A 24729-nucleotide genomic window follows, 5' to 3' on the forward strand; every position below is an offset into this window, starting at 1 on the left:
AGCTCTGCTACTGTGGGGCTCCACCCCAGACGCTCCCCGATTTCTCAAATATCTCCTCAGCTCCTCCTCTGTTTCTACACATGACATATTTTTTCTTCTTCCCCACTATTTGAAGCTCCACCTCTGAAAAACAGTCCCTCCCCTGTTTCATTTCTCTTTCTTCCTCCGCCTCTGTTTTAAGTTCTTTTTGCTTTTTTTTTTTGTCCGTTGGTTTGATTTCTCTTGAACTTTTAATTACAAAATTCCACATATTTCCTTTGATTCTTTACTACTTGCGGAGAAATGCAAAGCCAGTTTCTTCGGTAATCATTATCTTTCCATTGCTACCTGGCGTCTGATAAATGGCGTTAAAGATGCTGGCTGTCGTTCATTTAGCAGGAGCAAACGCTTCATTAATATACACCAGAGAATTTCTAATAAGTGCCATCAGCCTTTAATGAAGTATGACTGTAGCAGGAATCCATTTAACATGTGGTGGTACTTGGTTTCAAGATTTTAATGTTAAGGGTGAGAGGCAAATAAATATTTTTAGCTATACCATAGTTGAGCTGTTTTTTTGTGTGTAGACGGAGAACAGTCAGTGTTGCCATTTCAAACTGGCATTAGCATCTAATATCAGCGTTATTTTAGCGTTGTTAGCATAACAAAATGCAAACGACAGTCTGTGTCGAAGAACCTTCAGTTATTCCTTAAAGCTGCCTAAATTATGAAATCCAGCTTTTTCAGTTACAGAAACTCAAACAGATATAGGTGAGCAACTGTGTGGCTGCACCGGTAGCCTTACTGTTTTCTGCTGATGTGTCAATCAAAAAAAAAAAAAAAAAAAAGATTTAATTAGAAAGCGTTTTTGTCGCTTCATTTTTAGATAACCACTGTCTTTAACTTTTCTTCTAGCCAAGCCGTCTTTTCTGCAGTGGCTGCCTACATGAAGCACCTTGAAGTCAAAAACAGGGCAGGAGATAGTAAAAAGTCCAAAAGAGGTTTCCCTTGGATTAAGGTATGGTATCCTCATGAGTGCAGAAAGGAAACAGCCCTTTCCAGTTAAAGAAAGTAAATCAAATCAACTTTGCTTTTATAAACCTATTTTCAGGATGCATTTTTTAATTTTATTATCGCTTGAGATTTTTATTTCACCTTCTTTTTATTCTACCCCTGTGTTCTCTTAGCAGAAGAATCATGATCCTCAGAAATCCAAGATTCGGGGGTTCCATGTTCCCACCTGGATTGGAGGCAGCAGTAAGATACTGTTTTTTTGTTTGTTTGTTTGTTTTCACATTTTGTATAGATTTTTTTTTTGTCATGTACATACAGATTTATTTTAAACATTTAAAATTCCATTTATTAGTTATATAAAATGTATACATGTTGAACATCTATGTGTTTTAGAAACATTACAAAACATGCATATTGATCTGAATAAATGGTCTGCATATAAGAACCTGTCCTGCCCTTCTTTCCTGTAGCAGTCGAAGTCAAACCAAAAGATCCTGAAGGTACTCTTTGTTCAGAGTCCTCCTCCCTTATTATGTGTAGAATGACTTCACCCCTACTAATCAATGCATCAGCATGTCTGCATGTTTTACATCAAACAGCAAGAGTGTTGTGGGTGCATCGTTCTTCCCCTGAGTTTCAGTGGATATTTAGTTGTGGTGTCCTAAAGAAGCTTGTTTAGAAGACTTACGATCCTCAATCTAACCATCCCATCCGTAACAGGAGCCTTGATTGCACCAAACATACTCAAATTCTTTGCTTGTCTCATAGTCTTTTCCGGGTTTCTTTTGTCTTTGTTTTTTTTTTTTTTTTTTTTTGTTTTGTTTTGTTTTGTTTTGGGGTTTTTTACCTGACTGGGGTGCTTTTGGGTTATGGCTTTCTGCAGCTGTATTGTTAGCAGTTCCGATTTTATAAAGATATCCATTTCTTCCTCTGCAGTGGACAAAGATCCTAAGGGAAGGGAAATTAAAGGGGTTTCTGGCAGAGGCTCGTTGACCGAAACTCCAGTTCCTTCCGCCAAAAAACCTGAAAACACAGCCTCAGCGCCAAATGCGGAGCCTGCCGGCAACAACTTGACCCCCACCACCACAGAGCCCACCCCAGCCGATGGTAACGCAGGAAATTCTACTTTATACTGACTCTGAAAACTGATTAGAGTTAACTGCTGGAGTGCTTCAGCATGTTTTACAATTTTGACACGTTGAATTCAGTCCCAACATGAGCGCATTGTTTTAATCCCAGTGAAATTACAGCCATGTCTCTGCCATGGTGAAGCCTAGTGATCCAGACCAAGAGAACATTTAGAGGCTCAGAAAACCTTTATGATTGTGAACATCTAATTAGTTAATTAGGACGGGACACCATGAGCTTCCAGTAATTATTTTAATTATCTATAAGCCAAAATCGTCAGAATTACAAGAAAAGGAGTCTTGAAATTTGAAATGTTTTATGCTGTATAATGTATAAATATGAGTATTGCAGTCTGAAATGAGTGACAAGGAACAATGGACATTTCTCAGTGTTGGAATATTTGGAGCTGGAGCTGTAAGGAAGGGGAAACAGAAAAGCTGAACAATTTGAAATTGTGGTGGAGGCTCACATTTTATCAACCCTAACTTTGATTTTATTACATTACTCTGATTAAATCAAAAATTTCTGTCAAATAAAACGATTAATATTTTTGGAGTTTCTGTTGGGCAAATTTCACAATGATTGTTGCAAAATTCTCAGTCGTTGAATGAGTCTTTTGTTAAGCTCAATTGTACTTGAACCGATCTGACTGCCTTTGACTCTGAATTTTTTTTTGCTGATAGTAAAATGAGGTTTTCTGCCCTCTCAGGTCTCTCAGGTCTCGGTTCCTTAGAGCTCCCCTCGCCGCCAGACGGACCCCTTCCAGAGATCGGACCCGGGGTTTCTGTCGTTGAGCACAGCTCCCCCCACGACACTCACCCAGAGGAGTCGGACAGAGAAAGGTGAGAAGGAAGAATGAAGACAGGAGAGAAAATATTACCCGATTAACATCAGTGTATTGGCTCAGGACTAGAGATGGGGATTACATTGGATAGAGTGGGAAACGGGGGGAGAAAAAGCCGAATGCGTCTGAATTGCGCTGGCTGTGGGAGTGTGGTAAAACTCCCCCAGCTGTCTGTCCCTGCTGTGTGCTAGCTCTTGTCATGCCGCCCGTCGCTCGCTAGCTAACAGAGCCTGCAGTTTTGAGACGGACCCTCACCGAGGTGAACGTGGACTCAGCCCCCTTGCCTTCCCTCTCCCTTTTATCCTTCTTCATTCATCTTCCTCACAGTGGCATGTGTTTTCCCTTTCCGCTGTCTCTCTGTTTCTGTGTGTTTCTTCTCATTTTAACATCAGAGCTTCATCGCAGTTTTTATTGGCCTCAGTTTCAGAGATGTTACAACCTTTTCTTTTTTTTTTCTTCCATTGGAATCAGGCACATATTCACAATGCTGATCAGTTTGTAATGAATACAGTTTGATTATTGATTACAGCGATTATTTGCTTTCCAAGGTGCAGCTTTTCAGCCGTAAATGAAGTTTCGACCTTCAGTCAAGCTTTAGTCGTATTTTAGCTGCTTAGTCAATGTGCTTCCTAAGGTGTTTCCGTGTGTCAAAAGTCAGGACCAGCCCTGCATCTCTGCTTGCGTCTTGTGTGATTCCATGTTGTTGCCAGGAGCTTTTAGCGTCGTACCTGGCATGCAGCTCGGACCGTGGCTCAGTAACATCTCCAGGGTGTCACTCATGTTGGGGTGTGCGTACATGCATGTTCTGGTTGTGACTGTGGTTGAAGTCAGCTGTGTGAAAGGCGAAGAGGAGTGTGTAACAGTGTGATGTTCCGTGTTTTTGCAGACGGAAGCCAAGGTGGGTGTCAGCAGAGAAAACAGCAGAGACACGCTTCAGGCCCCAATATCTGTTCACATATGATGCAGACAGAGAGCGCAATTCTCATAAGCAAACACACTTTACACCGAGTTTTGTGTTCCTGTTACGATGCAACACAAACTGGCTAAGTATGTAAAAAAAACTGATTCGTCCGGATTAGCTAGATTATGGAGAACAGCTGGATTGTAAATATCTGCTTTATTTGAAACTGGAGAGATAAAACTAAATTAAATGTAGAGGCAATGCATGGCTAAAGACACTTGCTGCGTGGCATTCAGATGCTATGACGTCAAATAAAAAAAAATTCAGTATTTTTTGTCATACTAATGCATGCATGACATGCATGGCATTGTCATGCATATTTACTTTTCAGTCAGTATTTGTCTTTGTTAGTTTTTTCTTTTTTATCTGTAACTCTTTAATTAATTTCAGTCATCCATTATTCTCTCTATTCTGATAATGAACTCAAATTTTAACCCCATCCTTACACCTCTCTGTAATTTTCATTTTTTTCTACTGTCTTTTGGATCTGTGTTTCTCTTTCTTTGTTTCTTTTTCTCCTCCCACATCTTTATCCTGTCCCTGTTTCGTTTCACCCTCGTCCTCCTGTCCCCCTCGTCCTCTCCTACCTTCCCTCCATAAAGCAGGAAAGTAGGACGCAGCGAGAGCGCCCGCGTGGACCGGCACTCGTCTCGGCGTCGTGGCTCTTCTCGTAAACAGTCTCGCTCCCGTAGCGACGTGGACCTGCAGCCTCCGTCTTCTGCAACAAGTCCTGCCCCGCTGTCCCCGCAGCACCTCCATCCGTAAGATGGGCAGTCCCTGTTTCATTGAAGCCTCTACGGCTGGAGAAGCTCACAGCAGGGACAGACAGGATGTCGAACACAGTCACTAGAGCTACCAGTTTGGAATAGGGATGTAAAAGGAAGATATTAACGTTTTTGGACTTTTTACCCAAAAACATTAATATCTTTTGATTTCACCTAAAGATGCAGCGAAAAAAAAAAAAGATGACCTGAAGGGGGAGAATCTTCCTGAACCGATATTATTTTGTAAACATTTGTTTCACTTTGATAAGATTTTTTTTTTCTTTTGCAGTATCATAAATACTGCTCTTCATGAATACTGAAGTTTAATTTCTTTCCCAAGAGGAACAAACACCTGTGTGTTACTAGAAATGTATTGTGCATCTTTTGCAGTGCCTTTTACAATTTTACTGGTGAAGATTAGGAAAAACTAATTGGATAAATACAGCTTTTTATTGCTCTAGATTTAGCTAGGAACTTTTAATTAGTAATTTGTCAGTCCCAGTTTCTCCAGGGTGTAATATGTCATGACAGAGTGTCGTCTCTTTTAGCCACTCTTCAAATGACAAAAAAGCAAGAAGTTATTCTAGAGAGGCAGATGTGCATTGATCTTCGCAATTCAGGAAAACCCTTTAAAAAATGACTACAGGCCTAAACTTGCCCCTTTCTACATCAGTGAAATAACTGAATATTTTAAAACTGAAACTGTAGTCTTATGGAAACCACTTCAACCTGGGATTTATTAACAGACATTGGAGAGGTTCCAGTGAAGTGAGACGGAACCAATAACCGGACTTCACCTCAGCGGTGGCATCATCTTAAAATAAACATTCCATTCATTTTGTGCTCTTTCTCAACTTATTGACTTCAACTCACCACTTCTCTTGGTTCATTTTTTTGGATATGTGGGTCTTGGCCATCCTGTTTTGGTAAGTTTTGATTGGCCACAATGACGTTAGTAAAGAGTTTTATTGGTTTCTTTGGCTCATGGCCATCCTCAGTTTAATCTCCCATGGGAATGGGAATGGGAATTCCAAAACCAGTATTTGTTTTTTGAGTCAAATGCTACAACCAAGTCCAGGCCAAGTGTTGTTATGGCAACGGGCTCGGGAAGCTTTAAGCTCTGGTGTCTGGACTTCTGCCTGAATAAAAGCAATATTGCCCCTGGTTCTGCCTTCAAGAGTTTATTGTTGCACCTTAAAACATTTAGGAGAGTATGGCTTATAAAGTTGCTTGTAAAGATTTTGAGAATATGGTGCTAAATTTACTCATGTTTTATTCCTAGTTTTTTTTTTTTTTTTTTTCTTTAGCACAATTTTGGGCTACTATAATAAAACATTTGCTACTAAACTTTACCAGGAGTTGGATAAACTGTAGAGGGCACTGTAAAGACTGCCTGGATTGTACCTGGTTAAGCAGCTGTAAGCTAATGTGTCTTTTCTGTGTTAGTTTGGATGGACCAGCTTTCCCTTCTGAAGTGCCTGGCCAGCCCCCAACAAGCCCGTCCCCACAGTTGGAGGAGATTGACCCCCGCCTGCAGGAGTTGGAGCAGGACCCGCCCAGCTGGAGGGTACTGGCGTCATCTGACACCTTAAAGAACCTCGGCAAGAAGGAGACCAAGAGGCAGGAAGTCATAAACGGTAAAATTCAGCAAAGTGTGATTAAAAAGAAAGAGAGAAGTTTCACATGTCTCTGTTTCATGTTGCTCATTCTGCACTTCCTGGTTTCCATCTTAGAGTTGTTTGCCACAGAGCATGCCCACGTGAGAATGCTGAGTGTCCTTCAGTGGGTGTTCGCCAAGCCGCTGGAGAGGGAGGAAATCCTCTCTGCCCTGGACCTTGAGACCATTTTCCCAAGCCTCGAGGAAATCATTGACATGCACTGTGAGTGTTGTTGTAATCACACACAGGCTTCACAAATTTTGGCTTCAATAAATATCTTGTATCTCAAAGAAAATCACTTTTTTTTTTTTTTTTTACTTTAGATTTACTTTAATAGTGCCTGGATTCTGAGATTAAACATAGTTACGTCTGTAAACTAGCTATTTAGACCGACGGAAGAAACGCTGACATGGTTTATTGCTGGTTTAACAGCTGGGAATGAAAGAAGTGTTCTGGTGACCGCAAGTCTGTTTTCGTCTCCTCTTCTAGATACCTTCTATGAAAGCCTGAAGAAACTGCGTGTCAGTGACAACTACGTTGTTAAAAACATCAGCCCCACATTGCTCAACAGGGTAAATGAATCCTGCCTTTCTGTATTTATTGATTTCTCTCACTGTTTCTCTAATTTATTCAGTTTCACTCTGCATGACGCATGGTTTGCATGTGTGTGTTTCAGTTTGGTGGGCCCGAAGGAGAATGGTTTCAGAAACTGACGGCCAGATTCTGCAGTTACCAGACCTATGCTCTGGACCAGATCAAGCAAAGACAGAAGAAAGACGCTCGCTTTAACGCTTTTATACAGGTACCGCAATGACTCCGAACTAAATTACTCAAAATGTAGTAGATTTACGTGCGTACAAAGAAATTCCATGCATTGTATAAAAATAGCAGACATACCTTGTCAGCACTGTCTCCAGATTTTCTATGGGGAGAGGTCATAAATTTGTGATGACCACTAGAAAATTTTGACTTTGTTGACCTTAAGCCACTTTGCAAATAGTTTATCAAAATGGTTGGAAAAACCCATTAGTCCCCAAGCTTGACAGATGTCCGGGAAAGTTTTGAGTATTTCCACGTAATCTTCTTTTCTCGTGATGTCTTTTTTTGTAAATGTGTCGGAACAGCGTGACGCCACCACCGCCATGCTCCACAGTGGGAGATTTGCTTCTTGAACTTTTTCAAGCCTTTCTTATGTTACTTCTAAGCGTAAAAGTGGGTAGCGTGGCCAAACTCTTCAACTTTAGTCTCACCAAATCACAGGACAAATTTTCTTTATCTGTGAGGACATTTGGAAAAGTTAATCTTGTATTTTAGACTGATGTTTTAGTTCATGATTTCTTCAGCCATTGCTGATGGGACTCATCTCACTGCGGGCGATGACCTTTTTCTTTTCAGCTTTGGCCAGCAGTTTTACAAAGTCATTTACTTTTGATCTGGAGGTCACCCACTACACCAAAACGCACTGACCCAGGGTCCAAGAGATCAGTAGGCAGTCTGAATGTTCTGCCTGTCCACAGGCTGGATGTTCACATGGTGTTTATATTTGCATATAGTAGTTTGAACAGATGAAAGTTGCACGCTTGGTCACCCTCAAAGGATAAATCAAGACTTATTTATGTCACAGTTGTCTTCTCAAAATTATTGCTGATTTCCTTTGATTAATCCCATGACCCCACACAACAGAGCAGCCTGTTATATTTGAAGGACAAATCAAGACGGAGGGGACTTCAGAGTGTCCGTGTAATCTTGTAAAATCGTCAGCGGAGTCTGATGCAGATAACACGCTGATGACATCACATAGCAAATCTGCTTATATTTAAAACCCTGAATGCATTTAGACCACAGCAGACACACCATGCAGGGATCCTTCATGTTTGTTTTACCCATGTTGCACAGGTTAACATTTAACCGTGTAGGCCACGCACCTTTGGTTCCACAATCTAGTTGTATGATGCCAATAGTGTGGCATTTAGCAAACAGACATTTTGGTAATCCTAACTGGGCAAAAATACGGGAAAGTTTAGGATGGTTTAATGTTGAAGAGTGGGGTAAATGCGTTTTTGTTTATGTATATGTAAATTTCTGGTTTCAGCTGTAAGTGGCATTCCTCTGACTGTGTGTGTGTGTGTCCTTGAACCTCAGGAGGCAGAGAGTAAACCCCAGTGCCGCAGACTGCAGCTCAAAGACATTATTCCCACAGAAATGCAGAGGCTAACAAAGTATCCACTGTTGCTGGAAAACATTGCAAAGAACACAGGTGTGTGTTTGTGTGCCCATGACTTATCATTTCTACCTCTTGTATTAAACTCAACTTTTACTCAAGTTTCTCTAAAAGTAGTTCGGATTTGAAATACAGAACTTGGTCGTTTAAAATTTATGGCAGACGTTTTCATTACATAGCTCTATTAGAAAGATTAGAGCTTTGAGAAAGTTCTAATTAGTTCATGGATAATTTACTTAAAGATGTTTAGAACAGGGATTAATAAGCTTTGCTTTGCAAAACATCAAGTGTTGTTAGAAGACAGTAAGTTGTGCTGTATTATTTATGACTGGGTGCAGATATTTAAATTATTTATGCTCATTTAGGAAATGACTTTTTCAAATAAATCAGTTAGTTTCACTTTTCTATGTTAATTTAAGCACAAGGGTTTTATTTCATTCCACTGAGTAAATAATCATTTAAAGAGCAACCTAACTGTTTTATTAGTCAATACTAATAAAACAGTTAGGTTGCTCAATAAGTTCAATAACTTAGCTGTTGAATGTTTGCAGATTTCACTGTTATGACTGAAGTCTGAAGTCATTTGCTTTGTTTTGTGAAAGCTGACCTCGGCTCTGTTTTCTGCCTGTTTCTGCAGAGGAAAAAGAGGAGAAGGAGTCGATCCAGCAAAGCGCAGAGTGCTGCAGAAAGATCCTCAACCATGTCAATGAAGAGGTCAAAACAATGGGGAACATGTTGGTAAGAACCCCATAAATCATCACTCAATAAACCGTTGTTACCGAACAACTGTTGGAGTCTTGTGAAGGTTTCTGTTTGTTAGACTCCTACTGCTTCCATGTTGACTTGTCAAACAGAAATCTGATCTTTGTCTGTCTTTGCTCCCAGACTCTAAAGGAGTACCAGAAAAAACTGGACACATCGGGGCTGAAAGCCAGTGTTGAGCTTTATGCTGAATATAAGGTAGTTTACTTTAAAAAAAAAGAAAAAAAAAAGTAGTTTTTAAGTTATTGTTCTTTTGGTCTTGTTATCTTGGCTGTTTTCAACACTTTTCTTTTGTCCGTTTAAGAGCATTGACTTGACTCAGAGGAAGATGCTTTTTGAAGGTCCGCTGGTCTGGAGAGTCACCAAAGAGAAGGCTATCGGTAAATAAATTCACATATTTAATACAAAGAAATCTTTAAGGTCATAAATGAAGCATTTGGCTGAATTATTATTTAATATACAACTATGTATTGGCACAAAACTTTTGAAGATAATATGCTAATCCAATATAAAATGGAGTGTTTTATTTCTAAAGTAAATTGTGTCCAAAGGGAAACAGTCATATTCTAAGCCTTTCTGATGTTCAATGCAATTTTTTCATTTCCCTTTTTTGATATTTGCACATTTAAATTTATGGGAAACACAGCTGAACTGCACCTGGTGGAGTTTGACTTCCTCTTTTATATTAGTTTAAATTAGTGGCGTAAACCTCTGTGTAATAATAGTAAAACCACTTGATAGATTAAAACAGTCTACTGGCTTTAAACAGTTCGAATCTGTAAAATACTGCAGTGAGTATTGGAAAAAAAAAAAGCTATTATAAACTATCCAAGAACAAAGTGCAGAGAACACATTTTGTGAACCTGAAAACTTTTCTTTTTCTTAGATGTGCATTGCCTGCTGCTGGACGATATGCTGGTTCTTGCACAGAAGCAGGAGGACAAGATGTTGCTAAAATGCCAGAGTAAAAGTAACATGACTGCACAGGAGGGCAAGCAGATGCTGAGCCCAATTATAAAGCTGGACTCTGTTTTCCTCCGTGAAGTGGCAACAGGTTAGTTTTTGTAGCAAGTAAGTAAAGGTCCTCCCAGTACATCTTAAAATTGCTTAATTTCCATTTTTATCTCTTTATTCTGTCAGATCGGAAGGCTTTTTATGTGATATTCACATGGGACAGTGGTGCTCAGATCTACGAGCTGGTGGCTCAGTCTGTTGCAGAAATGAAAACGTGAGTGTTAAAGCTTGCTGTCGGAGTAAAAGTGTTCAGTCTAAAGATGAGGAACTCATTAGCTTGTTTGTTTTGCAGTTGGCATGATATAATTAAGTCAACGGTTGACGTTCTGAAGAAGAGTGGAGCATCCATGCGGTTATCTATTCCTCATGGAGTTGGGGTGACTCCTCTCAGTCCCACCACGTATGTGCTTTTGTTTTGAAAAAAAAACAAACAAACACACACACACACTTTCATATTTTCCCTTTACAGAACCACAAACTTCAGTCCATTTTTTTGTATTTTATGTGATTTAAGATTCAAAGTAGTTCACAATTGTTAGAATTTTTAATGAATTTTTTTATGGATGGAAATTGGAAAAGTGTCAAACCTTTCTGCTTGTGCCCTCTCTCTCTTTTTGTCCATATTCAGTTTTTTTTGTTTGTTTTTAAAGACTGGATATACATTTTCCCACTGTAGACATATTTCCCATAAACATATAGCACAGCTTCAGTATTTTATGGTTTAGCATGAGGTTAAGGGCCGACAACTCTGGAAGGTTTAGTCTAGATTAGTTTGACATAATTTATAGGAAAAGATTTAAGACAAATGCATTAAAGATTGGGGTTATTGTGTTACAAAATGTTCAAAAGCTAAAGCGGAATAAAAAGAAAGACTTACCCCTTTTTCTTTTCTCTCACACAGGCTCATTGCCCCGTTGAATCCATCTGAGAATGGAAGTTTAAGAGGCAGCAGTGGTAAGGCCACATTAGAGCGTCCCAATGTACAGGACTAGTAAAAATGTACCTTCATTAGATTTCTCTAAGGCTAAAGCTGATCTCTGTGTCCGTCTCCAGACCAAGAAAGGGACAGTGTGACAGGTCACAACGCTGTTCATCCAGGGCTCAAGCTGATAGAGATGTTGACCGACAGGGGCTTCGTTCATGTGCTGGATCACTCCAGCAGGAACCAGGAGAAGGTGGCTGACGGCGCTTTGGATGAAGGTGATCAGTCGTCTCGCTCATACTTCTTTGTTGTTTTCCAAAATTAGCTTTCCAGTGCTCATCAAACTGCTGAATTTGTCTTCTCCGCTAGTCATGTCACTGAAAAGACTGCTGATCGGCAGCATCAGTCTGTCAGAGGACTCGCAGCCCGAGGAAGAACATGAAGAGGAGCAACCAGAGAAGCCTTCTGATGAAACGGAGGCCCCTCAGCCAGCAGGTTAAGGATTTGAAGACGTTTTACTGCTCAAATGATTCAACTGTGAGCTGCCATCTCTAACCCGAGCCATTTTCAATAACAGAAGAAAGCGAGTGTACGGACAGCGGATACATGCAGGTGAACGCCAGTCCTTCTACGAAGGAAGATGGAGCAAAACAAGAAGATGAAGACGGGAGCATCAGTGCCCCTCTGGTCTTGTCCCAGGAGAGAAGGGACGAAGTATGCAGGAGGCTGGACAGCCTGCTGCAAATGATACAGAGACTACAGGTGAATAAGGAGGGAGATGAATGGGAGTCTCAGGAGGAGAGCAGATTGTATGACGGAGGCAGATAAAGATGTGAGAGGAGAAAAGATTGAAGCCGAGTGGAAAGGAACAGCGTGGCTGTCCATTTCAGCGACGATAACTTAAGTAAGGAGCGAGCAGTGGACAAAATAGGGCCAAATGGTAGCAAAGAGAAACTGGAGAATAGAAAACCATTTAACCACTGCTGTTACTGCTTTGCTGAAAATTGCCTTGTAAAATTGGACTTGTCTAAAAATGGCCATTATGTCCGGCGCACGCAATGGGATGTGTCAGGGAAGCAGCGAGGGAGACAAAAGGTGGATGTTAAGAGGAGGAGGCTGAATTGCGTGTGTCTGTAAGTGAGTTTGTTCTCAATTCTTGAGATGATATTGATTTTCTGTGTCTCAGGCTGTGGAAGAGGAGCATCACAAGCTGAGCGAGGTCCTTTCTGAGTTCTCGCTGGAAGGCGCCAACTTCCAGTAAGATGCCACTTTGCCACCTGCTGGCGACAAGGTGAGAAAGCCAAACTAGATCCCTGAATTCAGTCAATTAGCGCGTTTTACCCTCAGGTGTTTTTATGTGTGTTTTACTGTGTGAATAAGGCGATCAAAAGTCTGCTTTTTGAGGGGGGAAGAAAAAACGGTCAAACATGAATGTATTTTACTGCGGTGGCACTTTTCTAAGATTGCAAGCTTTTGCTTCAGAAGGATAAATGCTTAACTGCAAATGTCTCTCTTTTTTGTGAAAGTGTTGTCAAAAAGAGAATTTTAGTTTTTAAAATTCTCTGGAAAAACTGAAACTTTGTGTTCATTTCTAGCATCAGTTCAGAAAATAAACAAATGACACTGTTATTGTTTTTGATCAGGGCAAGATAACAGTAATAATGTCAAAACATAAAATACAAGTCAAACACAACTAGTTTTTAAAGATACATTGATTTTTAAAATAACAGTTTATAGTGATATAAAATAAAACGTCTAAATAGCAGCTTGTAATGCTATTCCAGTGTTTGCCTTCACTTCCCCATTTCAACATTCAGAGAAACGAGTAAAAAGTTTGAAACTACTGAGAAAAGAGGCTGGCTGTTTTGAACAGAAGAATGTTAACTGGGGTAAAAAAATATATATTCAGAGCTTCTTGAATATTGCATTTCTGTTAAGTTATGCTGCTCCAGTAAAATATTAATTAAATTTAAGTTTAAGTCTCTTCACATACACATTGCTACTGCGTCAGATTCACTTTGGCTTTAGGATTGCAGAAGAACAAAATTGCACATGAAATTACAATGAAAAACACCAGGAAGTCAAACTCTTTTAATTAAAAAAGTATCTTGAGTAGGAAAAAGATGCTATTAAACTAGGATGGTAAAGATTTTGAGAACCCGTCTCCTCCGCAACTAAAGCCTCTGATTATTATCTGTTTCTTCAGCTACATAATATTTGTTACTTTCTTTCATATGTCCTTGTGTTCAGGTTTTCTTCTGGCTCTTGTTCAGAACAACGTTACTTTCAGAGGCTTCCCTGGAACTTCCAATCCCCCTCCCCTCTTCCAAAAAAACTTCTTGCCTGGATCCAAGCTGTCACTATTATATCTTTGTATCAGAGCTGTTTGCTGCCAAAGCAGGAAGTTTTCCGTCTGCCAGAGGAGTGTAATGGCTTTGTGCTGTGTGTGTGTGTGTGTGTGTGTGTGTGTGTGAGTGTGTGTGTGCGCGTGTGCGTTTGTCTGTTTGGGTGCATGTTTGAAACAAACAAACATGCACCCAAAGGAAAAGGAAAAAAGAGGAGATATCCTGCTTTTGAGTGGGAGGTTGTTTTTGCAGAGAGGTGCCAAAAGTAATGAAGCAATATTTTGGTGTGAGAGACGTGCTGCCTAATGAAATGTAGTCTTTTCTTTCTGCTGTAACACACATATGCACACCCGAGACATGTATGCTGGAACATAATTGACAGTAATGCCAAGAATAGCAATGTACAGGAAAAACAAACCCTCAAAGGGTAATGTAGCAATAGAAGGATTATTAGAAAAAAAAAAAAACTGCTGGTATGTATTGTTTCTAGTTTATGCCAAAGTACAACAAAGATGCACTTTTTTTCCCCCTGATCAAGACGAGTTAAAAACACACTGTAACCACAAAATTTCTTATTTAAACTCTGCTTCAGTACGTGTTTTTCATCAGTTGGGCTTTATGTAAAAGCAGCCCTCTGTATCGGAAGGATGCATGCAAGAAAGTGTGTGTATGTGTGTTACCGGGTTTTTAATTTGAGAACGTGTTTATTTGGAATTTCCTTTCTGTTTTTCTCAGTAAAACATTTATGAATAGCGGCACTATAGGCAATCATGCTGTTGATAATGGAGTCGTGTTTGTATGTACTGCTTTTATTTATTCCTCTGAGGATTTTTTTTTTTTTTTTAGGTCAGTGAGTTGCCTCATCTTACTGATACTGTTACAACACTGGGCCAGGTTGAGGCGAGAGCGGCGTGCAAAAGGTTGGACAAGGCTGCAGAAGGAATTCTGGGATATGTAATGCACATCAAAGGTGGAAAGAGAGAAAACACACAGGCCTGTGAAGAATGTTTGGAGGTTGTTTCTTTTTTTTTTTTTGATATTTTTGGCTTTGGATAGTTTGATAGAAGGTCACGGAGAGGACCGCAGAGAGAACCTGAGTTTAGAATTTGCGCTGATGAAATCTGAACTCGTACCTGAAAAGCGCCCAGAAACTTCAGACTTGTTCACAAACGCGCCGTTCCTGCAGCATCGAGAGTTTGCAACTTCTGATCCGAAACATGCTTCAGTTGGGGTTAAGGTTTGTATTATATGACATTAGATGCGTATATTATTCGTTATAAAGTCCCAACTAGCGATATTTGTATCAACGCTTTTCCTGCCTTTGTATTTTACTCAGCAGTTGATTGTAATTATAATTGTTGTAGTATAATTCCTCGGTAGTGGCATGATTGAGACTGTGCACACAGGACCAAAGACATAACAAAGCACATTTGAGAGTGGCAAAAGTGTTTTTCAATAAAGAAATAAAGAAATACAGTTGATATACTAAATGAATGTACTGGTAAATATTATTAGGACTATTAAAGCTTTATGACCAAATTGCAGCAGTATTTGCAGGTCTCTGATGTCCTGCTTACACCACAGTGACGTTAACCAACTAACCATCGTTCAGGTGCCTAAGAAATCTAGCTGCAAGAGGCCAAGCACTGTTTAAGAATCTGTTACCAAACTGTTTGCATGGGACCTGGAGAGAAAGAAGGCTTAAAACTAGACAATGTAACAAATGACACTTTCAGGATTTGAAGGAAGGAAAGCTGTTGTCTCATTCCAATGTCGCACTGTAATCATGATCACTTCCTGATATGCATTCTCATTGTTGCCACAAACAGATCCTACCTTCTGAACCTACTGAACCTCAATATATTTACACCATTTAGTCACTTGAGTGCCACAAGAACCAGAATCATGTCTGTTTTTTTTTTTAACTATACTGCCATTTTTCCCCTCATGTCTTCCTCTTTAAACTGTATGCAGTAAAAGATAGTCTGAAGGCACTTTATCTGTCTTCATAGCATGTTTCCCTTTGCCCGACTTCATAGTTTTACCAGGAGTTTCATTTAATGTACTTAGAAATAGGTTGGGGATGTTATTACTTTTTTTTTTCCCATTGCTTTTTAAAGAAACTCTTGTAATGACGTGCTATGCATTTCCTGTTTCTGTAAAATGGGGAGGAATGTCTGCAACCAGTCAATGCACCGATGAATTTAGCAAACATGCAAATAATCTAACCATGACAGATTCTGTTAACATTTAAAAGTGTGGCTGTTTGATATGAAATGCAGCTTTTTCACTAGTTGGAACTCTCGTTATCTGATTGCAAAACTCAGAAAGCACTCGTGATGCCCGCAGGCTTCATTGGCTGGCAACCATTACAGACATTTCTCCCTGTTCCTCCCTTTCTTTGATGCTTTTTCTCATATTTTCTATATACCATGTGTAAAGTGTGTTTATATAGTGGTGCCTTCTTCTGTCCAATTATTTGTTTGCTTCTTAAAGGGCTTGAAAGAAAAAGACAACTAATTAAATGATTAATAAGAAGTAAGATATCATCCCAGAATGTTAATTAGTACATTCTGTAATGTTCTAATCAACATCCCAGAATGTTAACTCATATTTATGGTAATTATATTTTAGGTTCCGACTTCCTCCCCTTTTGTTTCAAACTCCATTAAATCCTTATGACTTGAGCCCACTCAGACAGCCAGAGCCCTCATTAAACAAACACACTGCTCCTTCTCCCAGCTTGTTGATCATATAAGAAAGAAAAAAAAATGGATTATCGAGAACTATATTGTGTATTTGGTATTGATTTTTATGCTGTAAGAGGCTCTTAAAAGATGTACACCTAAGGAAAATTGTGGTACGTTTGTGTATTTTTTTTTCTTTTTTCTTTTTTTTTTTTTTAATGTGTTGTTTTTTAAAAATAAAGTGGGGAAATAAAATGAAAAAAAAAAGTGTTGCTATTGTTGTGCTGCAATTTTTTTCTTCTTCTGTGTAACAACCGGGTCTGTTGACCAGTTCTGGGACCTCACAAAAACAAAAAACAAAAAAATAACCTTCAGAGAACCTTGAGAAATAATGAAATTTGGTTAAGCATAAAATAAGGCTTTAATGCCGAAAATGATCAAATATCATGCAAATGGAATCCAGCGCCGGCTCCACTCGGCTCACCTTAAGGGTGAAACAAAGTTAAGCAAAGATGGTAGCACGAGGTCTGCTTTTATCTTCTCCTCATTCTGCATCTTCTCTAAGGTTTGTTGGTCTGACTTAATCGGTTTTGTTTGTGTGACTGTCGCCAGTCTTAAGTATAGATATAAGACTGGCGACAGTCTGCATAAGCAGTGTGCATGTGAGCAGATAAGAGAGAAGAAACAACACTATTTTATAGTTAAATCCAGATTTGAATTGCCTCAAAAATATTTGAAAAGAAAAATTGTATTTTCTTTGGATGTTGTGCAAACATTTCATCTTTTTTTTTTTTTTTTACTGGATAGGAGCAAAGCTTCTTAAACAACTAATGCTGTTTATTAGTTCTATATGTAGCTTTTTACTTTGAGTTTTTACATTTCAAGAAACTAAAAAAGTTGTCAATCTGTTCAAATCTATCCTCGGGTGTTTAAAACAGAATATATTCCATACTCCAGTTAACAAATATACAAAGATGATGGTTTAAAAAAAAAAAAAAACTACATTCCATGTTTCAGTATCTACTAGAAATATGTTTTTAGAAACAATACCTTGATGTTTTCTATCTGTATCACCATCAGTTTCATATAGTGATGTAGGGATTTCAGCCCAGGCACTGGTTTCCTTTTAGCAGCATTTCCCACTGCAGTGCCTGCCCTCTTAAAGTATCATCACAGAATTCAAACAGCTCCGGTTCTGACTTTAAGTGGACTTTGCAGTCTTTGTCTGAGGCATTTCGTGCTGGTTTACTCTTGTTTTCCCAAAAATGCTTGTTTGTCCAAAGATATTGGTTTTCAGCACTTCTGTTTTCCTAAAGTACCCTGTTTTTTAAAATTACTTTCTTTGCAGTGATTTGGTTTAAGTTTGGGGTGAATTACTGGGACATCCACATCTGGATGGTAACTATCTTAAATGTTTTCCACTTGTGAATAATTTCTCCCTCTGCAAACTTGTTTGCAAAGTTTTGAAGTTCTTCTGTGGTGAAGGAAAGCTGCAGTGGTGATCTTTGTTAATGTCTTTCCAACTTGTCATTTTGTTATGTTATGTTATGTACTATGTTATGTCTTCTGATTCTTATACTTTTCCTAAATATTGTCTAGAAGAAACAAGGGTGCGCTTTGGTTTTCGACTTTATGAATAATGACATTGTAAAATCTGTTATGCGATAGTGGTAAATTTACATAATTTTGGAACCTTGTAATTACCATATAAGTTTTATAATGGTCTGTTGCAGAAAAAACAAACAAACTTGGAACTTAGTAAGAAAGTAACTTTTAGACCATGCTTCTACATATGTACATATTTTGATGTGCACAGACTAAGTCTTTATGCAAACGTGGGATGGGCCAAACTCATCCAAGTGTGAATCCTGACAGCGATCAAGTAAGCTGCTCTGTTTCATTAGAGAAGGGAAGCTACTAAACAGTTGAGGAGACTTTCGCCTGAAAGTAGTTCCTTTTTTATTTTTCGGCTTTTTTTTTTTAAAATAAAACATGGGAGTATTTCAGTTCTTTGTCCTCTGCAGCTTGATGGGTAAGTCACATGACATATTTATGAAGGTTATTGAATATTTCATATTTTGATTCGGTTGGAAATATTTTTTAAATGTAAAGTACATATAAAACACACATTTAAGATGTTCTAATATTCTTTTTTTTTACTCTTGATTTGAAGGGGAGGTTGTGTGCATTTTAGTTCTATTTCTACATGATATATTTATATTTAGTTATTTTTTAGTTCTGCTTCAGTGAACCACGTTTCCTCTCAGAACAGATGGCTCTGCTGTGAGGATGATACCATATTTTTGTTCTCAGCTTTAGTCTGTTGGTTTGCTTATGTCAGACAAAGGAAAGTAATAAAAGTGATGATGAGAACTGAGATCAATAAACATATAAAAGCATAGAATGTTAAAATTCACGCAGCTAATTAAAAAAATGTAATAAAGCCGAGGGACGGGCTTATAAATGTCTGCTTTTTAAATTATGCAATTTTAATATTTACGTTCTTTCTGTTTACTTATTAAATTTTCATAAATTCCTGTATTCCATTCCATTGCTGATTAAAATGAGTTCCTACCAGAGCCTTTGAACGTCCAATTGAGCTCAAAATAATAGTATGTTGCATCATTTCTCTTTAGTTGATCTGTTTTTTTCCTTTCATTTCATCAGACCATACTGGGTTTTTTTTTATTGTTTGTTTGTCTTTAATAATGGGACTTTGAATGGGCTTCACAAAGGTGTCTAATTCTTATAGTAGTCACAGGTAACTTTAGCTTTTCTTTGATCATCTAAGCCAATAAGTCATTATCATTTTGGCTAGTCTTTGATCCAGTTTATAGGTTTCCATTGTCTTCTTAATGATTTAGGTTTGAATTTCAAAGTATTTGAGATCATTTTAGTTAAGCTGCATAGTTACCTGCACTACTTTCTGTCCCCCTCTCCTTCAATCAACTTTTAAATCAAAGTAGTTTTGTGTAACAATGTTTAGAACAAGCCATGCTTCACAGAGGAATGCACAGCAGAAGTCAGCCAGCCTGTATGACCTCTGACGCCTTTAACTAAAGCTGTACGATTCCTATAGGCCTTTTTTTTTTTAGATAATTAACACAGATTTTGTGTTGTTACATATTTCATCACACTTTCTCCATCACTGTAAACGTTATTCCGTTCTACAATTCCGACAGATAGAAAACTGCTTTTAACTCGACATGTTCTCATGTTTTTATTGTCCTTTGTCTTTTACCTGAAGGACCAAAAACAGCCAACAGGATATAGGATCACTAAAAGTTATTTTTTTTATTCTTCTTCCACAGGTAGTGTTGCTTCTAACAAAGACATTTTGTTAGAGCCAGACAGACCATTCTTGAGGGTGAGGCTGTTTGACAGAGCTGAGCTGGAATGCTGCTACAAAAATGGACCCGCAAACACAAATGTTACTTGGGTGAACCGCTTTTCGTATACTGGCCAAATGTACCCGGTGAACCTATCTGAAGAGGTGTTTCAAAATTACAGCAAGTCAAATGGCAAACAGTGTGTCTTCTTAATCCTGAAGAATGTCAAGCTGACGGACACTGGAATGTACCAGTGCCATTTTAACAACACCAAAGTCTATTCGCACGGCACCTACTTGCAGGTCTTCAGTGAGTATGTGGGCGTGGGGAGGTGGAGTGAGGGAGCACAATGCAGGACAATCCAATCAGCAATGCCACTGTGTGTGTGTGTGTGTGCGTGTGCGTGTGCGTGTGTGTGAGTGTGAGTGGAGTCAAGTGAGCACTAAGCACTGCTTACACCTCATAAGCCCCAAATCCTGTTAACCTTAGTCTGTTCAAGAGTTGCTGAATTTCAACATATTGTAGTGAAGCTGATTGTTACATCATGAGATTACAAATGCTAATTATTCATGCAACACCATTAACAAATAGCAGTAAATAAAATGTCTAATGCACCACCAAAGAATCTCTTATTAACACACCAGCTGTTATGATGGTTTAACCCTTCTCTGTATGTTTAGAGCCAATCGAGAAGACAATAAACCTCAGTGAGAGCACCAAAAACAAGATCCTGACAGCTGAAGGAGTCTTGCTGCTGCTCTGCGTGGTTATTCCTTCTGCCTCGCTTCTGTTTAAGGTCAGAAAGTCACATTACACAGATTGATCGAATTCTTGTCATATGTTGACATTACAGAGATAGTTATCATTCCTCTGTGTTCAATCAGTTACTTATTTCTCAACAGTTGTTTTTTTTTTTTTTGTCAAAACTCTTTTGCCGTTAATTAGCCTCTTTTCTGTTTCCCCCTCACAGTCAAAGAAACAAAACAAACTTGAGATGAAAAAAATGAAACAAGAAGAGGAGAACATATATCAGGTGAAAATAATTACTTCTTCACAAAAGTGCTTAAACTGTTCTTTATTTATTTATTTTTTCCATTTTGCTTTCAAACAAGTTGTCTTGCTGGAGGGCGAACTCCTGCCCTGAAAGTTTCAAGTTTTTGCAGCTTCTAACAAGTTTTCTTCCAAGTTTTACATTCTTATCGACTCTGACACATTCTGTTCCTGGTGGGGATGTGTTCAGCTTAATGTTCAGGTTGTTTTTAAGCATATAGGCCAAAAAGTTCAACTGGGTTTCTATTATTTCACATGTTTTCTGTGTCCCTTTTATATCTCGTGACATTTTATTAAGAGGAATCAGAGAAAAAGGGGGCTGGACAAAACACTCCACATAGTCTTACTTGCTCTGCTTTCTGTAAAAATGCTAATAAAACACATTAGCCTGTGCATGTGAAAAACTTAAACTACAGTTTCAAGGCACTGTAGTCAAGATGAGTGTCTACAAAGATATACATGTACTTTTATCTTGGATCATTAGAGAGTTTCACGTTTATTCACCAGGTTTCATTGTTTTGTGGTGTAACTTTCATTTTTTAATTTGTATTTTTTATGATTATGCCATACACCAGGGGCTGAATCTTGAAGATTGCTGTTCAACATATGATCAGATAGAACGCTCCCAGGGACAAAGCCAGTACCAGGATGTGTGCACCGCTATGGAAGAAAAGGAAGAAATCCTGGAGAAACCATGAATGAAAGTGGACGGAGGGGGGAAAGCAGAGAATCTATTTCGGGAGCTGTGTGAAATGTGGTTGGATTATGACACATAATGGGTTTCTTGATTGCAGCACATTAAGTTTTGAACATTGCAGCCACATTTTTAGCTTTCTTAAACTTGCATTGCCTAACCACATTTTTCCTTCTGGGATTAAGACATACAGCGTTGAAGCAATCTTGACACAACATCTATTCCATCAAGATTGCAGCAAGGATTTTATGGTCCAAAATGATCAATAATTGTTTTGCAGATATTGTGTCTTTAAAAATTAATGTTATGGTTTTTCTTTTTTTTCTTCTTCTTCTTTAGCTGTTTTAGAATTAGACATTCAAGCCTTTTAACAGTTTTGCTGTCAAAGTGTGATATACTCTGAGTTGCATATTTATGTGACCTTATTCAGTTATTAGCTTGTATAATTTTCATTTAACCCTTATTGATTTTTCTTGTGGTTTCCTGCATATTTTGGACACATTAATGCTAAACAAAAAAATAAAGAAAGAAATGCATCAAGATTTCATGAAAATGTCAATTTTCTTTAATTTGTAATGCCGTGTTTCCCAACTCTGGTCTTCAAGGCTCACCTCCCTGTGTGTTTTTCTGCTTTAACACACCTAATTCAAATGACTGCATTTCAATAAAACCTGTTAATCAGCCATCACCTTACATCATGATTATGCAAAGAAACACCTAAAGCATGCTGGGGAGTGTGCCTTTAGAATAAGGGAAAACACAACATTACTTTTCAGCCTCCTGATTGGCTGTTGGACTCAACAACCGTGATTCCATTCGCTTGAACTTCTGTTGTGGGCGGGGCCTCAGCGCGGTCAGGTAGGTATGAAGGGACATATGAGAGGCGGTGCGTAAACAGAGTGGGCGAAGATGGCGTCGAGTAAGAAGGGCGGAGGGAATAACAGACTGGAGAGAGTTGTGAATGGAAGACGCTCATCCAAATTCAAAGAGGGTCCTGTTGGTAAGTTTTTCCCTGCTGTGCCACCTCGCTTCCCGGCATTTGTCCTTGCAGTGACTCCCCCTTTGTTAACGGAACGTCTTCACCCCTACAGCTAACATATTAGCAGCTAGGTTAGCCGTTTTAGGGTAGCACCGCTGGATTTATAATAGCCTCTACTGACTTACTGTAGTGTCGATTAGAAACTAAGGTGTTAAGGTTATATCTACACGGCCTATTTAGGCACCATCTGTCATTTCCTGCCTTGTCTGTAGTCAAGAGCATCCCCATTAGTACTGACAGTATCCAGTAAAAATATTCGTAATCGCGTTTTTACCCAATAACAAATGGCTGTCATCTGTATTTATATGCAAATTTCAGGTCTCCCATCTCTAATGTCAACAGCTGACCCTGACAGCGCCAACCTGATCAGCAGGTACTTTAACAGTAAAAGGGATGGGGATTAGATGGATGAGATTAAAACAGTGGGTGTAGGATGTGAATGAGAAGGGTTTATCTGTTCTCGTAAAGCGCTGTAGATAAATCTATTAAGACAATAGATGGCGATCTACTGCTATGACACCAGAGAAGGCTGGCTCAGAATGACGATGAAAGAGTCTCCTGAAGGATGGTAGCAAGGCATTGTGGATACTTGCATTTTGTCTTGACTTGCTACAACTCTGATTGCATCATGCCAGACTAACCAGCTTGAAGCCTTTACTCCACAACAATGAGAATATTGTCATGTTTTCTCATAAGCTCTTAAGTTATCCATTTGTTACTACTGGATAGCTAAGGCTCCATTATATGGAGCCTTAGCTATCCAGTTAATTAGATTACCAGTTTTTCACCTAATCTCTATTATTACATAAGGTGCCCTAATAAAACCAGGTCTGATTGTGATAATTTTAATTTTGCTGCCTTTAGATTACCATTGAACTAAGCCATGCATTTGTTGTCTAGGTGGGGGTGTGCAGGCTCATTGTTACTAGTTTCCTGTTGTTGCCAATGTCAGTGAGTGCAAGGCTACTCTCTGGGATGCTAAAGAGCCCAGGCTTGTAGAGTCTTCCTTCTGCTCCCCCTTTTCATACTTCTGTATTATCATTTCGTCCCTTTCTTCCTCTGTTTTGTGCCCCATTTATTGAGTATAAAGTAGAGGAATAAAGAACATCTCAATAAAATACACCAACAAGGGGATTTATTTCAGGAGCACATATCAAAAGTGAAGTTTGGTTTATAGGTAATGGAAACACCAGATTAGTTTTCTCTGTAAATTTCAATGTAACATAAGGACAAAAATGGACTTGCATGTACCCTTTTGCATGCGTCATTGTTTCAGTGTGGCATGCTGTCATGAATGCCATCAGTGTGTGGCACTTACCCAAAGTGTTGGGAAGCCTAGGTTCAGCGACCTTCAGCTCCTCTGCATTGTTGGACCTGGTGTCTCTCTTCCCCTAAGCCCCAGAACCTTGATTTCCAAGTAAAATGCTAAATTAGGTTTCACCAGAAAAACGGACTCTGAACCACTGTGCAAAATTGCTTTTTCTCCCTTGCCCAGTTCCAAGGATAGTCTTAACACAAGGTTGTACCCCATTTCCCTGGTATGTCTGTTTGTTTCTCCTGAAAGCTTTGTAACCCGCCAGACTTTGCTGGTATCAAACTCTGAAATGAGCTTTGCGTCACCATTCTGTCAAGGCTGCAGTTATCTCATATGCCTCTACAGTTTTCTACAGGATTTCTCTCTCCCCAGCTTTCCATTACAGCACTCTGTAAGCAGGCATTTTATTTTGCAATGGCATTTTTTTGGTTACACTCCCTGTGGAGGGTGTGACAGTCTGCTGGACAACTTTAAAGTCAGCAGTCTTCCACATGATTGCATAACATAACTGACTTAAATTTTTAATTTTTTTTATTGGTCTTGCTACATTTGTGAAAAACTGAATGGTAGATTTGAATTGGCTGTAAACTATAATTGTGAAAGTTTACATGCTATACTTTCTGTTCTAGACTTTTTTGTATCCTTAGAAAATATCAGTAAAATATTCCGTCATATGAAAACATGACCATATAAAGACAAGTAGAAGTCTTGTTTGAGCAAACCTTTAAACTTTCAACCTGAAAATATGCTGATGGAGGCAACTGCTCAGGTGGGAACACTCCACAAGGAATAAATGAGGCATTTTCATGTTCTAGGTATAGCTTTACTCAATTAGCTTGCTGTAAGACTTTTGACAAGTACAAAATTAAAACTTAAGAATTGCCTGTTCAAGGTTAGCACATCATCGAATTCTGATGATAACCAAGGCTCAGTCGGGCCTTCGAGTGAAAGAAAACAGTTCAAATTCTTGCCATAAATGTAGTCAAGCAAGGTTTTTTTTTCC

At 38.8% G+C, this 24729-nt stretch overlaps 3 protein-coding genes across 19 annotated transcripts in view; all 3 read left to right on the forward strand.

Annotated features, from left to right (window-relative positions):
* The window catches only part of arhgef1 (Rho guanine nucleotide exchange factor (GEF) 1), a 46961-nt gene extending 30448 nt beyond the window's left edge, over nucleotides 1-16513 (forward strand). For 4 of the 12 annotated variants that reach the window (XM_007553743.2, XM_007553741.2, XM_007553742.2 and 1 more), the window contains 24 exons: nucleotides 895-997; nucleotides 1167-1236; nucleotides 1464-1493; nucleotides 1930-2100; nucleotides 2831-2963; nucleotides 3852-3863; nucleotides 4529-4687; nucleotides 6137-6327; nucleotides 6424-6570; nucleotides 6838-6920; nucleotides 7025-7150; nucleotides 8491-8605; nucleotides 9207-9307; nucleotides 9455-9529; nucleotides 9636-9711; nucleotides 10218-10385; nucleotides 10472-10559; nucleotides 10638-10745; nucleotides 11247-11299; nucleotides 11399-11545; nucleotides 11637-11762; nucleotides 11845-12029; nucleotides 12454-12558; nucleotides 13518-16513. In XM_007553743.2, the coding sequence (XP_007553805.1) occupies nucleotides 895-997; nucleotides 1167-1236; nucleotides 1464-1493; nucleotides 1930-2100; nucleotides 2831-2963; nucleotides 3852-3863; nucleotides 4529-4687; nucleotides 6137-6327; nucleotides 6424-6570; nucleotides 6838-6920; nucleotides 7025-7150; nucleotides 8491-8605; nucleotides 9207-9307; nucleotides 9455-9529; nucleotides 9636-9711; nucleotides 10218-10385; nucleotides 10472-10559; nucleotides 10638-10745; nucleotides 11247-11299; nucleotides 11399-11545; nucleotides 11637-11762; nucleotides 11845-12029; nucleotides 12454-12528 (2542 nt within the window). In that variant the 3' untranslated portion in view covers nucleotides 12529-12558; nucleotides 13518-16513. The remainder of the gene's footprint in view (nucleotides 1-894; nucleotides 998-1166; nucleotides 1237-1463; nucleotides 1494-1929; nucleotides 2101-2830; nucleotides 2964-3851; nucleotides 3864-4528; nucleotides 4688-6136; nucleotides 6328-6423; nucleotides 6571-6837; nucleotides 6921-7024; nucleotides 7151-8490; nucleotides 8606-9206; nucleotides 9308-9454; nucleotides 9530-9635; nucleotides 9712-10217; nucleotides 10386-10471; nucleotides 10560-10637; nucleotides 10746-11246; nucleotides 11300-11398; nucleotides 11546-11636; nucleotides 11763-11844; nucleotides 12030-12453; nucleotides 12559-13517) is intronic. The other 8 variants (XM_007553747.2, XM_007553745.2, XM_007553748.2 and 5 more) reach the window with 8 other exon arrangements.
* Nucleotides 16514-17705: 1192 nt separating this feature from the next.
* On the forward strand, nucleotides 17706-21915 carry cd79a (CD79a molecule, immunoglobulin-associated alpha). Its single transcript, XM_007553754.2, has 5 exons — nucleotides 17706-18331; nucleotides 19611-19937; nucleotides 20309-20424; nucleotides 20599-20661; nucleotides 21254-21915. Exons 1-5 carry the CDS (start codon nucleotides 18292-18294, stop codon nucleotides 21374-21376), a joined length of 669 nt encoding a protein of 222 aa, XP_007553816.1. The 5' UTR covers nucleotides 17706-18291; the 3' UTR covers nucleotides 21377-21915.
* A 302-nt stretch (nucleotides 21916-22217) lies between these two features.
* The window catches only part of lipeb (lipase, hormone-sensitive b), a 31094-nt gene continuing 28582 nt past the window's right edge, over nucleotides 22218-24729 (forward strand). For 2 of the 6 annotated variants that reach the window (XM_016672357.1, XM_016672358.1), the window contains exons 1-2: nucleotides 22218-22372; nucleotides 22730-22784. In XM_016672357.1, coding sequence (XP_016527843.1) covers nucleotides 22282-22372; nucleotides 22730-22784 — 146 coding nt within the window. In that variant the 5' untranslated portion in view covers nucleotides 22218-22281. Of the gene's footprint in view, nucleotides 22373-22729; nucleotides 22785-24729 lie in introns of those variants that run through there. The other 4 variants (XM_016672359.1, XM_007553755.2, XM_016672360.1 and 1 more) reach the window with 3 other exon arrangements.

The sequence above is a fragment of the Poecilia formosa genome, unplaced genomic scaffold (assembly GCF_000485575.1).
Source record: "Poecilia formosa unplaced genomic scaffold, Poecilia_formosa-5.1.2 Scaffold59, whole genome shotgun sequence".
NCBI lineage: Eukaryota > Metazoa > Chordata > Actinopteri > Cyprinodontiformes > Poeciliidae > Poecilia > Poecilia formosa.

What these genes read in the sequence shown, in the direction of transcription:
- cd79a (XM_007553754.2), top strand. Translation starts at nt 18,292, where the DNA reads ATGGGAGTATTTCAGTTCTTTGTCCTCTGCAGCTTGATGG. An exon ending in CACCTACTTGCAGGTCTTCA is followed by an intron (nt 19,938 to 20,308) that starts GTGAGTATGTGG and finishes CTGTATGTTTAG; the next exon opens with AGCCAATCGAGAAGACAATA. An exon ending in CTGCCTCGCTTCTGTTTAAG is followed by an intron (nt 20,425 to 20,598) that starts GTCAGAAAGTCA and finishes TCCCCCTCACAG; the next exon opens with TCAAAGAAACAAAACAAACT.